The sequence below is a fragment of the Sinocyclocheilus grahami genome, unplaced genomic scaffold (genome assembly GCF_001515645.1).
Source record: "Sinocyclocheilus grahami isolate Dianchi unplaced genomic scaffold, SAMN03320097.WGS_v1.1 scaffold889.1, whole genome shotgun sequence".
NCBI lineage: Eukaryota > Metazoa > Chordata > Actinopteri > Cypriniformes > Cyprinidae > Sinocyclocheilus > Sinocyclocheilus grahami.
The window spans coordinates 46,643-61,615 of record NW_015506068.1 but is presented as its reverse complement, the minus strand read 5'-3'; the positions used below and the strand labels follow the sequence as shown (position 1 = coordinate 61,615).

Sequence of the window (14,973 nt, the reverse complement as noted above, 5' to 3'; positions counted from 1 at the left end):
TAGAGACCACTTAAAGGATTTGTGCGCAATACTCCACATTTTCTGCAGCTATACACTGTAAAAAAAAATTAAATAATTTATGAATACAATTTCAGTCTTTCTACTTAAGAATTTCATGTTTAGTTCAATCTGTTACTTGTTGCTTCTTTGTAATTATTTGTGAAATTCACAATTTCAGAGTGAAAATAGGATGTATATATTTTCAGTGTACAATAGCTTTAGGTGAGAAACAGACATTTTCTTTGGTGTGTTCATGAAAGAACAAGCAATGTCAGATGATTGTCAGAATCAAATGATATCAGACTTATTTGCATGACTTGACATGCAGCACATGAGTTGTATGAACAATTTTTATAGTGATTTTGCATCCTTGAAGCTTGAAAGCACTTTGTTGTAATTTCTTAAAAAATGTCTTTGTGTTACAGACAAAAAGTCAAACGGGTTTGAAATGATCATGACATGAGGGAGAGAAAATGATGATGGACTTTTCTTTTTTGGGTGAACTATGACTCTAGGTCCACATTTTTAAAGACAGATGTAAATGTGACGAAAAGGATTTGATTGTTTGTTTGAGCGTGCATGTGGCGTGTGGGTTTTTGTGAGGTGTTTTCATGTCTGTGGCTGACGAGGGGGACAGAGACAGTTCCTTTGGGGGAGTGTCAGCAGGTGTGCTGTGAAATCTTCAGCTGCTAAAGTCACACAGGTCTGCCTGTCTGTGTGTCTCCAGGCCAGTGTCTCAGCGCAGTCACATCGTCTTCGTCTTTTGTGTGACAGTAACCTTCAGAACACCTCTACATGACCCCCAAACATCTAACACAGGGAACACAAACCACAGAGGGGCCACCTAACACCTGGCACTGTAGCTACTATCACAGAGAGCTTTATCCCTGTATCTCGGGACATGCAGACAGACGGTGGGTGGAAGACAGCAGGAGTACAGTCTGAGTGCTGGTCTTCAGTGGGTGTAGAAGCCGTAGTAGCCCGCATCACTGCAATTGTCCTTTTCGCAAACCTCTGCGCTGCGGTTGGGAGGGGAATTTTCCGTGCTGGACGTGTAAGGCGACACGCGCCTCTTCTTGCTCTCTCCTCCCTCGAACAAACCTGAGTCAGCTGAGTCCACCGATTTAACCGAGGGGGCTTCAACCCAGGCGTCCTCCCCGGACTCTTTGGACTTGTCTTGGAGCAGAGGTTGGCGCTGGGGATCCAGGAGCGATGGGGAGGAATGGAAGCGCGAGTTCACTGCTGAGGGAGATGAAGATGCAGCTGGGGACGAGATGGTTCGGAACCAGCCGAGACTAGACCCGGGTTTACTGTGGTGTGGATGATTAAGATACTGCGGTGAGGGCCGTCCTGAGCTCCATGCTCCTGTGTTGGCACCAGAAACCGTCCCAGACGCGAAGGGGCTTTCAGAGTAGTAGCCCAGAGGGTGGTGTGGGGACGTCTGAATCGGAAATGGCTTGTAGAGGCTGTTGGAAGTGTATTCGTTCTCGTACGCGTTGAAGTCAAGGCGGTTCGGCGGCACCCCCTGCTGGCTGGGCAGGTAAAAGCGGCTGTGAGGGCTGGCGGTAGGGTCTTTGGGGCACTGCTGGGTCATGCTGACCGGCTCGCGGCTATAGAAACGACTCTGAGGCAGGGGGCTCATGTACTGATCAGACAGGTACGGCTGGTGAGGGTAACAACTGCCTGGAAGGAGCTGCTGGCTCTCGGTTGGGGAAGGTGTAAAGCGGTCTGAGTCAAGAGGTGCGTACAGCCTACACGAGAAAATAGAGGGTCAACTTCAACTGACAAAACCCCTTCTGAAATGTTAACATGTTAATAATATTGCACTATTAATTAAACTGAGAATGCAGTTCCTGAATCTTAATTTAATTTGAATTTAGGTAGCAAATGGGATTGAATGTTGGAAGCCTTGAAGTTTGAAGACTTATAGATAAATAGACAAATACTGTAGACAGACAGACAGACACAGACAGACAGACAGACAGACATAGATAGATAGATAGATAGATAGAAAGATTACTTACGTATCATAATTATCCCGGAAACCTTTAGCAAAAGGGTTATGATCTATTTTCAGCTGAGTGATCTGTGAAAGAAATGTCAGGGGAAGAGGTTGGAGAAAGGGCAGAGAGAGAGGGTAAGAGTAAAGTCACATGGGCACAGGAAGCATAGTCAGGGAGACTGATAGATCACTGCCATTACGAAATAATTTATGAATTACACTCATACTCTTTCCTACAATCAGACTTCTTCAGCACATGCACTCAAAGTGCAGACATAACACATCCCACACTGTGAGGACATGGATCTTTGTTTGCTGTAAGCAGTGGTTATGTGGCAGATGCAGTCTGATTAACAAGAAAATAACCCACTGCATGATGCGTTCAGATAACATGACTTACATCTGCATTCTGGTACGCAGTGACGGCAATGAACTGAGTCTCAGGGAAGACAAATGTCTGAGTTTTTGAGGTCAGAATAGGGTCCTCCGTTCCATCCTCTTTCACCTCCACGATGTGAAGACGTGGTTGGTATTTATGGAGCGACTGCAGCACTATCATCTGTTTTCCAAGCAATGCAGTTGTCAGAGAAATAGTGCAGATATGCTATAGTGTTATATATTCAACCTAAATGGTAAGCGTAATCTCTGTTTGACTACAACCAATGTCAACACAGATGACTCGGGTCTGATGCAGTAAGACTGCTTTACTGTAGGAGTTTATTAGTATATTACCTGTGCTACATTGTTAGAGCTGCCTTTGTTGTTGGTAAGTTTCAGTTTGCCAAAGGAAACTTCCTGTCTCATCCAGTGATTCCCAGTGTTGGGAGAGTCTGGGTGCATATACATTCTGTTTCCTGTAAAAAAAAAAAGCACTTAAGCATAAATATATAAGTACTGAATGAACCGTTTAGGTTTGGGGTCCGTTTTTGAAAGAAGTCTCTTATGTTCACCAAAACTGCATTTTTTTCAAATAAAATTACAGTATAAAAGTAATATTGTGAAATATCATTACAAATTAAAATAATAAAATTGTTGTTTCTTTTTTGTTGTTATTTTCTATTCTAATATATTTTAAAATGTAATTTATTCCTGAAGCTGAATAACTGAATAACAGTTGTGCTGCTTAATATTTTTGTGGATGCTATTATACAATTTTTAGGGTTCTTTGATGAATAGAATGTTCAAAAGAACAGCATTTATTTGAAACAAAAAGTTTTGTAACAATCTTCTTATTAAGAGTCTTTGCTGTCACTTTTGATCAATTTAATGCATCCTTGCTGAATAATATTAATTTAAAAACTCTTACTGACCCAAACATTTTGAATGGTAGTGTATATTATATATATATTTTTAATTATTATTATTATTTTTTTTACATTTGCTTATTTTTTATTCATATTTGTATATTCTTTAATTTTTTATAATATTATATAATTATAAAAGTGCAAATTTTAGGTAAGGAAATGTCAGGAGTTTAGGGAGAGAAAGTCTAGGTTATAATAGGCAGAAATATGAGCATTTCCAATTAAAATTATTGTACTTTGTAAATTGATTGGTATAAGCCAATTAAGAGTGCTCTGTCAAATGCACACTCACACTATACCATGCAGTCACCCTTGAACAGCAGTTGCAGTGCAGAGCTGCTGTGGTGGGCCACATGCTTAGGTTCCTCTGATTGTGGCATACAGTGGTATCAGAAACACTCATGCACTTCTAGCCACAAAAAGACAGAGTTATTGGTAAGTGAAGTTTTTTGCACTGCTCAGAAAAGACTCACACTTGAAAACCACAATGGAGATAAAGATATTTATCTTGTTTGTAGGGTTTAAAAGTAGATAGTGTGCAGAAAAAGGCACCATGTGACTGTCGGGTACCTGGCATGTTGCCTTCTGCCTTGCCGCACTGGACCCATTTGCCTCCTTGGTACCTCCAGTGATGCTGGTCAGCAAGAACCACGTCCACATATATGTTATAATGAGCTGAGGGGTCCAGTGAGCTGATGTTAAAGCTGAGGACAGGGAACATCCTCCTGTTGACAAACAGATCAGAAAACATTTTTTCAAGATCAAAGATTTTTGTTATAAATTTATACTTTTTTTAAATGTAGATTTTTTCTTAAACAAATAAATACATTAATACAAATATAAATTTAATCATAATTATATATAACATAACTATAATAAATACTTTTTGTCAAAGTCAAATCGATGTAAATTATTTTTGGATTTTTTTTTTTATACTCACTGATAGATATTAATTTCTTTAAATAATATTAATTTTGATGTTTGTGAGAGGAAATGTTTACTTTACAAATATTTCTTATTATAATAAAGGTTTTTGGTTACAGGTAATTGAGTATACAGTATAAATGAAAACATAACTATATGAAATAACTATAATAATATAATATAACTATAATATGTATTAATGAATGCAATGTATTTGTTTTGTCAAATATTCATTCTGAAAGTTTGTGAAAGGAAATTTTGTTACAACTGGGTGACACCCCTCTCTTTAAAAATAGTTGTTTTAAAAACAAATAAAGGTATGCCACAATCTTAAGGCCCGTTCACACCAAGCACAATAACTATAAAGATAACGATAATGATATAGTTCTAAAAATCGTTCTCAATATTAAAGAATAGCATAGTTCACACCACAACTATAACGATAACGATACAGAGGAACGATATCGTTGTGATCACTTTCAAAATCCATCCTGCTGTAACGAGCTCAAGAATTTAAAGCGGCAGACGCGCTTAGAATAACCGACGATATCGTTCGCTGGTGTGGACGCTAATATCGTTATCTCTATAGTTATCGTTCTTGGCGTGAACAGGGCTTTACGCTAATCCTTTATGCTAAGGTCATGCTAGATGATAGCAATCTAAAAATATGCAGAAATGGTTTAAAACAAATGTCAAAAATCACTCAATACAATAAATTAAATTCATTCATATTTGATATGCTCCCTATATAACATGCATCTACACATGCTAATTTCAATTTGCTTGTATATACGATCGGTATTTGGTGGTAAGCAATAGTTACGATGGTACAGACATTATGATAGAAAGGCAACTGGGAGCAGGCTGTGTGTGAATCTTTAATATGACAATTAAAACATGTTGGGAGATGTATGCTTTATTGTTGTAGTTTTCCTTGCTAGACAGATTTTGATCAGGGTACAGAGATGAGGGGAGGTAACTGGGAGGTCAGTGTGTCCCACGGCAGTGTGAAGATTCCAGAAACTCAGACCCAGTACACTCTTAAAAATAAAGGTGCTTCAAAAGGTTATTCAAGCGATGCCATAGAAGAACCAATTTTGGTTCCACAAAGAACCATTCAGTCAAAGGTTCTTTAAAGAACCATCTCTTTCTTACCTTTTTGTAATCTGAAGAACCTTCTTTCGCCACAAAGAACCTTTTGTCAAACAGAAAGGTTCTTCAGATGTTAAAGGTTCTTTATGGAACCATTTAGACAAAAAGGTTATTCTATGGCATCGTGAAGCACCTTTATTTTTAAGAGTGTATGAAATGTGCTGCTTCTGTTTTTCTGTGCCTTTCTGCCTTGCTACCACTTGTGATAAAACAAACCTTTGACATCAGCCATGTTGGCTTTAATTCAACCTCACCCAATACTATGACACTTTCAGTCTCACTAATACACTCTAGAGATGACATCTGTGCCACATGGCTGCCTCTCATTCAAAAGATTTAACAGTTGCGGGCTACTGCTCATGCTTGTATGTTTCCCTTCAGCCGGATGCTCCTGTTAGGTGACACTCAAGTGCGATTTTCTGCTCATATCTGTGTCTGTATCAGTTCCATGAATTGGATACACACCAAATAATTTGTATATGGCTCAGAATGGATTTAGTTTGTGAGTATGTTTATAAAAATCTCTCACCTCTCTCTTGCTCTGTCTCCTGTACCTGCATGCTTGATGAGTGAAACTGTACACCTTTTTCCCATTGGGAAGAGCGTATGGGGGTCAGATTATTGGAATTAGTTCTGCTTACATATATATATTATATATATACTGTATATATATATAAACAAAAACAAAAAACAATTTGGCTTGGTACATGGATATGGAAATTGTAGGTTAATGGATAAGAAACGATTGATGATCTTGAAATACGTTTTAACATTAGCAAAATGACATGTACATGTACCGTACAAAAGTCTGGGGTCAGTAAGTTTTTGTTTGTTTATTTATTTTTTTAATAAATACATTTTTTATTAATTAAATTGTGACCAAAATTGGCAGTAAATAGTTTTACACTGATACAAAAATTGTATATTTAAATCAATAGAAAATGCTGTTCTTTTGAACTTTCCATTCATTAAAGAACATATTAAGCATCACAGCTATCAACATCGATAATAATAAGAAACGTTTCTGATCACCAAATCAGCATATTAGAATGGTTTCTTAAAGATGTGACACTGAAGACTGTAATGGCTGCTGAAAATTCAGCTTTGACTTCATAGGAATGAATTACATTTTAAAATATAATAAAATACAAAATAGTTTTATAGACTATTTTATAAAATTTTTGATCAAATAAATTCAGCCTTAATTGGTGATCATAAACTTATTTCAAAAACATTCAAAAATCTTACAAACAGCAATTTATTGAAGTCTGTGTAAGGAACAAAACTAGTAAATCTAACCATAAAACAATGTTAAAACATCTAATTATGATTAAAACAAACATTTGGGTTAAAGTTTGGCAATTACGTATGTCATTTAAAGAAATAGTAAACCCAAAAACGCTAATTATACACATGAGATATGGATGTGAAATGTTTCTCTGAACTACAATGGAGGGAAAGTTCTTTTTAAAAGCAAACTGTACATTGTTATTTGTTTGTACTTTTTTGTCATTTTTGACATTTGACAGCTCATAGCCACAGTCTCTTTTTATCTTATGCAAAAGCGCAGCTTGCACATTCTACTAAATATCTCATTTTGTGTTACATTTGCTTCACAAAGTGGAAAGGGATGAAAAAAGAGACTGCTTTGAAAGAGAATTAAGAGATACTTTGACCTGAAATAAGCTCAGTTTCACAATTTCTCTTTTCAAGTAGGGTAAAGGATGCCTATCGAGGATCAGAGCACGAGGATGATGACACTCATTTGCTACAGGGTGGCATAACACAAGCGGACGAACTGCCCACCCATGGGCAGCTGTAATTAATCATCATTCTCAGATGTAGCCCTGGCATTGTGGGGCCTTGTGGTGGTGAAGAGACCGAGCAGGTGAAGGGTTTCTTCTTCCACATCAGTTGTCAATATAAGTGAAAACAGAAACCAGAATCGTCTCTGTATCATTCAACGCTCATGCGTTGCCTCCTCACTCTGAGTTATAACTATACTGTCTGTGGCAGTCACTTTCCTCATCTGACTGAGCCTCAGAAATTGTCATACTTATTTAAAATGAGACATTTATAAGAAATCAGTACCTGGAGAGGGGGAAACCAGTGGGTTTACCACTGAGAGGAATGTTTTGCATGAGTGGGAGGTTAAGGCTTACGACAAAAAGTTAGAGGTTAACCTTTGGAAACTTATCTGCCACTCCTTGACTCAGTGATGGAGCCGTGAACACGGTAGTAGGTGGTTGCCAAAACAAAAATGCCTCCTCTGCTGTCTAGGACTTTAGGAAGGTACAGTTTTCCATACATATATGTGTTTCCCCTTAGCATAAAAACTGCTTGATGTGATCAAGGCAACACCACTGCAGAGTAAAAAAAAGACAGGAAGGGACATTAAAAAAAAAAACCTGCGGATATCGACTGGTGAAGTGCTTTCTGTCACTAATACGCCAGGACAGAAGTTCAGGTCCAGTTTATGTCATCCTCTTAGTCTTGATACTGAAAACGCGCCAGTCTGCGGCTGCTAGCTGTTTTGTGTTCACTTCTTTTATACATAAATGTAAAATATCAAACATGACCGAAGCAGACTGACATGTACAGTAAGTATGGCATGTTTACATGGTTATTGTAAGCTATTATGTGAATGTGGTTACGTTCAGAAACCACAATATATTTGCTGATGTTGGCGAACCATCATAACTGTAGTGATGAGCTTGGAGCACGGCTGCTAAAAAACAGTGGCTGGAAATGGAGCAGGCAGCAAGCAACCACAGCTACATGCAATCCCTTTGATCTTGATGGTGTTCTACTGATGTGCTACTGTCACAACTCATCTGTTTCTGTCAGAGCTGCTTGATGGGATTCTGCTGGAATTATGTACACAGCGATCAGTCTGTACTGCAGTGAGCGAAGACGATTCAACAAGTTTGCTGCTTATGATGTCTGACTTTTTGCAGCAAGACTGCATACGCCATGCTACCATATACAGCTGAACAGGAAGTGATTGTTAGTTGAAAAAAAGAAAGAAAGAAAGCTCAAAGGCTACAGGCAGAGATACCTTGAGTGGTGCAGCGGGGAGAGATTGCATTTTATGCAGAGCCTGAACGACCTCTTTATAAATGCCTATATAAAGTAGCCCCAAAAAGCACAAGTAGCACACTTAAAAATGTATTATTATATAATAATTAAACATTTTATATTTCTACATCCACTAAAATCACCTTGACATCTTTAAGTAATAGAAAAAATGGCTCAGAAAAAAGCTAGTTCAGTGTTTACAGATGCCACTTGGTTTGCTATTTTATTATACAATGAACATTTTTGTTATTTTAATGTGGTAAGAATTAACTTTGAAATAATTTTCACTCAGAAACTGCTAGTAAATTTCACAAATAATTACAAAGAAATGGCAATTAATTAAATGTTAAAGTAGAAGGACTGAAATATTATTGTCTTGCAAAATGTTTTCCAATAATATTTATTTACAATTTTTTTTACAGTGTATGCAATGCAATGAATGCAATTCATGCATTCTTAAAAGGAATTCTGTCATCATTTACATTATTCCTTCTGCAGAATGGAAAAAATAAGATATTTTGAAGAATGCTGAAAAAAAAGAAAACTGAGACATTTCTCAAAATATTTTTTATACTACACAGGAGATGGAAAGTCATACAAATTTGGAACGACATGAGGGTGGGTGACAGAACTTTGATTTTTGGGGGCACTGTTTGCTGTTTATAACTGCTGTCTTTATTATCTAACCTATAGTGCTGCAATTTAAGGGAGGACAAATGAAGGCCAGATAAATGTACTGCATGGTTTGTACTCATTGTGCAATATATTTCACTATATCATGAGGTGATAATGCTTTGTGCGAGTATAGAAAGTGTAAAGAAGTTCCTAAGAGTTTCACAATGCAATTTTAGACCTCACCAGCATAAGCAAATGCTTGGAAAATTTCAAGCTTTTTGTGGTCTTAAATATGAGACATGTGAATCCACTGAAGCAGAAAGCCAGCTTTATTTATACAAAATGCACAAACCCATGACTCCTCCACCAAACCTACGAAGAACCTACTGATTCACATCTCCTATACAACCACCTAAGACCAGAATATCTTTTGTAACTTTATATATTGACTTTTATAATGACAGTGAAAACCCCTCTTTTCAGGCATGTTGCAGATGCGTTTGGCAAGACATTTTTCTTTCACTCTAGTATTTATCAGCCACTGAACATGCAGTGGAATGGATTATCTGTGGTTTCATATCCCTCCCTCTGATGTTCTGTGAAGTAACATTTTTCATGAATTTCAGTCCAGTTATTAGTCTGGCACTCACTTGCTGCCTTATTTGGATCTCAGACTAGCATAAAAGCAAGACAACGCTCACCTACACCAATCTATGTTTAGAGCTGGTGGCCTCATGCCTGTTTAAGTTTGTGAAACCTGGTGGCAGGGGTGAGGTTAGGGGCCAGTTTTAAAGTTTGACTTGAAAAGGGCCGAAGACCTCTGCTCTCGTCTCAGGCTTCTTGACAGTGCATTTCAAAGCCTCGACTCGGACTGCACCTCGACTTCTGAGGAAACGTGCATCACTGCACTCACAAGGTACCAGACCAGAGGAGAGAGAGCAAAGAAAAAGCGAGAAAGAGAGAGCGAGAGAGAGAGAGAGAGAGAGAGAGGGAGGAAGAAAGTGCCTTCCTTCATTTCCTGCACTTCAAAGCTACCTCCACTGATGTGTATGGCCATCAGAGTCTCAGTGGTGCTTAACCAACTTTACCCCCAAATGCACCACCCCTCCTCCTTACTTTTTCACTTCCTGTCTTGGGCAGAATTACCTGAGCTCTGACACTCACTGGCAGTGAGAACCAATAAAAATAATCGTACAAACCAGAATGTAATAATAATTCACAAAACATAATGTGTAAATAAACTGACTCAATCTCCAGCATGTGAAAAGATAACTTCACTAGATTTGAAACGAACAGGATTCAGAGCCAAAAAACGTAATCATCAATATGCTGAATCAAAACAAACAAGGTTTTCTTGCTTAAGCTAAAGATGAAATAATCTACAAGCTATTCAATTCTCCCAATAGTCAGTTTAATTGTTATTCGCACATACAAGGGTGATTTGAAGTATTGTATACTGTATGTAACATCTTTAATAATGTATACCATTAAGAAACTACATAATATGCACCATTTAATTTCAGTCTTTCGGAATGTATTTATTCTGAATGCCTTGAGCACAGCTGTAAAGTTGGTTTGCAAAAGTTTTCAAGGGACCTACCAGTAGGTTACAGGTTACAAAAGCATGCCTTCACACACTAACACCCTCACAAACAATTGTACTTTACACACAGATGCACGCATATCTGCGTAAAAGCTACCAAACTACAAATAATAATAATGTTAAGAAAAAATAAATACATATCTCTGTTTTAAAATGTGTAACTTATTACGAAGGGTTCGTTTTTATGTGGTGTATACAGTACGGTACAGTACAGTACAAAATAAAATAATGAAAGTTATAAGTGTTGACTATGACATCAGTGGGATTTTTTTAAGCAATATCATGAGCAGGATTTTACTGCTATAATATAATATTGGTATAGCAGTATTATGTGAAATTCAGTCGGTGGTAAAAACATTGAGAGCACAGAGAACATTGTCACCTTTCCATTTCAAGGTTAGACCTGCTTTCAATACCATATTTAAAATGTATATTATTTCTAAAAATCTAATTGAATAAATATGTCATGTATGCATACTGAAAATGCTGAGTAAATCTCAGACTACAAGTGTTAATTTTTTGTCTTCTGAATATTTTTTAAAAATAACTCTATGGACTTAAAGTGTAAGCGTTTCGCATGCTGTCAATTCTCATACATTTTAACAGGAATCATTTTTATGGTGACAGGTGTGATCAGTGGTTTTATACAGTTTTTTCAGTTTTTTTAGCATATGCAAGAATCTGTGATAAATATTTTTTTTTTATCAAACTGACATATAAGGGCCTACTAACAATTATGTAGTTTTATCAGTCAACATTTTAAATCCATATGACTATGTAATTTATGCCTTGAAAGCAGCTCTAAAATGGAAGTGTAACACATCTGTAGATTATAATCATCAGGGACATGTTTAGATATTAATGCTTGGTGACCTGTCAAACGTCCCCACAAGCACTTTCCTCCCTCTCTGGGGTCTCTAGGGAACACCACCAGTGGTTTATAAATCACAATATTTTCAATTAACAGTGCGTTTTTATTATTTGTATCATTATTATTACTCACACTAAACATGCTAACTAAGTTTGATCATCACGTTCTTTCAGAACATTGCCGTTGTTATTCTCAGTATTTAAAAAGAACATATCCAAAATATCCAGACAATGAGGTAATTCACTTTCAAAGATTTGTGTCAAAGTGCATCTAGGTACAGTGAGAAAATTTGACAAATTACAGTATTTGTTTACTTTTGACAATAACTGAAACCAGGTCGCGGTCTGAAGGAGAAAAGATCAGATCGAAAGATCTCTGTAATTAGGCTTCTAAATTTAAGACACATATGTCAAGGACTCGATTTCATGCCCTGGTTGGCACAGATGGCATTTAGATAAGTACATAAGTAAGAGGAATAAACATTCATATAGGGCATTTAACCAGTTTCTTATTATGATTCATGTTGTTATCGCGTATAAAAACTTTACCTTGATAATGACGTTTCTGCTAATGATATATTAAATAGTGGCAATCCATAAGGCTTCTTACCGTCCCTGTTTCGTTATGATCATCTCTGTCTGGTACTTGTGGAACTTAGCCCACAGCGGGTAGTTGTTGAGGAGCACTTGCGTCTTCCCGGACACCTGTAGACCAGGTAAAGAGTACATCGGTGCTCGCGGGAACCCGTGCTGAAAAGACGCCGGGTAGCCGTCTGCGCTGCTCGGGTACGCGTCTTTACCGTTGGCTGAAGAATACGCATCGGCTCCGCCTGGAACGTAAGTATGTCCCGTCCCGCTCCGGCTGGTGAAGTGACAGCTGCCGAGCTGAGCCGGTGCGTAAAACCTCCCCGTCTGCGCTCCGGCGCTTTGGTGGTGTTCGGCGTGGAACGGCAACGTCAAACTGTCCTGTCCATTTGGAATCGAGTCCTGATAGTAAAACCTCGTGTCTTGGATGCCCATTTTGAAGTCCGGTAAGTCGCGGTTTCGGTGCAGGTGGTTGTTTAATTCTGCGTCTTTGGCGAAACTTTGCGCGTCTGCTCCATTCAACATATTGAGAAATAATTTCCTGCCTATGCCGCCCATCTGCAGCACCGGTCCGAGCTCACTAGAGGTGTCATAGGTTTACCGTCCGTATGCTTTATTATTTAAAATAAGACTCCAACACAAACTCTCTATAGCCAGCAAGTTGTGTAAGCGCACCGTGTAATCTACTTTTAAACTACTTGGGAAGTCTTCATTTTGATTTATCTTAATATGTTGAAGTCATTGCCACTATGTATTTGGAATAGGAATCGGACTTCAAACACATGATAAGACTCTATGATATATCCATATCTCGAATGGTAATTGGTCCGGAGGTGGGCTTTACACTCAGACTGGGCGTGATAGGCTTGATGCGCGAGGACGGGCCTTCCCCTGTTTACTGGGGCTTCAGTTTGATACTCACTTAATAGAACTGAACAGCCTTTATAATGTATATTCAATGAGTGTGTACTGATTAAAAAATTAATTATTTAGGCGAATAAAGGTATGTGTGTGTGTATTCAATAATCTATTTTGTATTAGTTTTTAATAAAAAAACAATTGGTTTTCAACTAAATAAAATTAAAAAAAATGGTTACATTAACACTAAATTCATTTAACTCATTAGATGTGTTTGAAAACCTCCCCGTCTGCGCTCCGGCGCTTTGGTGGTGTTCGGCGTGGAACGGCAACGTCAAACTGTCCTGTCCATTTGGAATCGAGTCCTGATAGTAAAACCTCGTGTCTTGGATGCCCATTTTGAAGTCCGGTAAGTCGCGGTTTCGGTGCAGGTGGTTGTTTAATTCTGCGTCTTTGGCGAAACTTTGCGCGTCTGTTCCATTCAACATATTGAGAAATAATTTCCTGCCTATGCCGCCCATCTGCAGCACCGGTCCGAGCTCACTAGAGGTGTCATAGGTTTACCGTCCGTATGCTTTATTATTTAAAATAAGACTCCAACACAAACTCTCTATAGCCAGCAAGTTGTGTAAGCGCACCGTGTAATCTACTTTTAAACTACTTGGGAAGTCTTCATTTTGATTTATCTTAATATGTTGAAGTCATTGCCACTATGTATTTGGAATAGGAATCGGACTTCAAACACATGATAAGACTCTATGATATATCCATATCTCGAATGGTAATTGGTCCGGAGGTGGGCTTTACACTCAGACTGGGCGTGATAGGCTTGATGCGCGAGGACGGGCCTTCCCCTGTTTACTGGGGCTTCAGTTTGATACTCACTTAATAGAACTGAACAGCCTTTATAATGTATATTCAATGAGTGTGTACTGATTAAAAAAATAATTATTTAGGCGAATAAAGGTGTGTGTGTGTGTGTGTATTCAATAATCTATTTTGTATTAGTTTTTAATAAAAAAACAATTGGTTTTCAACTAAATAAAAAAATATATATATGGTTAAATTAACACTAAATTCATTTAACTCATTAGATGTGTTTGCAGGTGTTGATGAATAATATTTGGAAGACATAATGCAATACAAATCTCAGTGAGTAAGTCATTTTCCACTTATTTGAAATAGATATTTTTGTTTTTGAAACTTACGTTTATGACATTCATTCTCACTCAAGCACACAGGATTCCCACCCCCTCCACTATAAGAGCATCTTTATTTAAGTTTTACAGATTAAATATTACATGAATGTAATTAAGTGCACTGATTTTTAAAAATGTATTTATGTATTTATTTGTATTAACCATTCTGTTGTACATGTACAAAAGGATGTTACATGATGATGTTACCAGTAGTATTGGGTGACATTTTAATAACTGTACACATATAATGCCTTAAAGTTCACTATAAGCACTTTTTCCAACAGCTGGCAACAACATGAGCATGGCTTGATTTTTACTTAAAAAGCATAATTTCAAAGAATATGTAGTGCCTTCATTGTATTATATTTTCTTTCTGCTACTTTTAAAATACTTAATAAAAAATAATAAATTATACGTACTGTCTTATAAAACTTAATATAATTTTTTAATGTATGAACATTTATTTGTACAATTTAGTAATGTTTTAGTTTCTTCACTTTGTTGTAACATCCAAACATGAGTCTTGTGACAGCTATTTAGTCTTGGATGGAAAACTCTGTCTTCTTTTCATTTTATTATAGTTCAGTTGCATTTAAGTAATTGGTATAGACTGTACACATCTTTTGCACAAAATAGTACAAAGTGTTAAATACTAAAAGAAAATCACAATACCCAATATCCGCCAACATACAAAAAAACATTACACCTACACACACACACACACACACACACACACACACACACACACACACACACACACACACACACACACTCAGTGCCCCC

At 37.4% G+C, this 14,973-nt stretch overlaps 1 protein-coding gene and 1 long non-coding RNA gene across 3 annotated transcripts in view; one reads left to right on the top strand and one right to left on the bottom strand.

The window, feature by feature from the left end:
- Positions 1-380: 380 nt before the first annotated feature.
- Positions 381-14,973, top strand: part of LOC107563777 (uncharacterized) — a 23,280-nt gene continuing 8,687 nt past the window's right edge. Inside the window, exons 1-2 of the long non-coding RNA XR_001606142.1 lie at positions 381-390; positions 9,350-9,358. This is a non-coding gene — a long non-coding RNA (uncharacterized lncRNA). The remainder of the gene's footprint in view (positions 391-9,349; positions 9,359-14,973) is intronic.
- On the bottom strand, positions 858-13,683 carry LOC107563776 (T-box brain protein 1-like). 2 transcript variants are annotated; one of them, XM_016248719.1, is made up of 7 exons: positions 13,274-13,683; positions 12,159-12,452; positions 3,877-4,031; positions 2,735-2,856; positions 2,403-2,561; positions 2,025-2,086; positions 858-1,751 (listed from the first exon to the last, which is right to left on the bottom strand). In XM_016248719.1, exons 1-7 carry the CDS (start codon positions 13,510-13,512, stop codon positions 956-958), a joined length of 1,827 nt encoding a protein of 608 aa, XP_016104205.1. In that variant the 5' UTR covers positions 13,513-13,683; the 3' UTR covers positions 858-955. The 2 variants fall into 2 exon arrangements, with proteins under 2 accessions (XP_016104205.1, XP_016104204.1); XM_016248718.1 differs by lacking the exon at positions 13,274-13,683 and having other exon boundaries at positions 12,159-12,691.

Coding starts and splice junctions, on each gene's coding strand:
- LOC107563776 (XM_016248719.1), bottom strand. CDS start 13,512: ATGGGCGGCATAGGCAGGAAATTATTTCTCAATATGTTGAATGGAACA. Junction 4,032..12,158: donor ATCATAACGAAACAGGGACG/GTAAGAAGCCTT, acceptor GTTTGTCAACAG/GAGGATGTTCCCTGTCCTCA. Junction 2,087..2,402: donor CTGCGTACCAGAATGCAGAT/GTAAGTCATGTT, acceptor TTTCTTTCACAG/ATCACTCAGCTGAAAATAGA.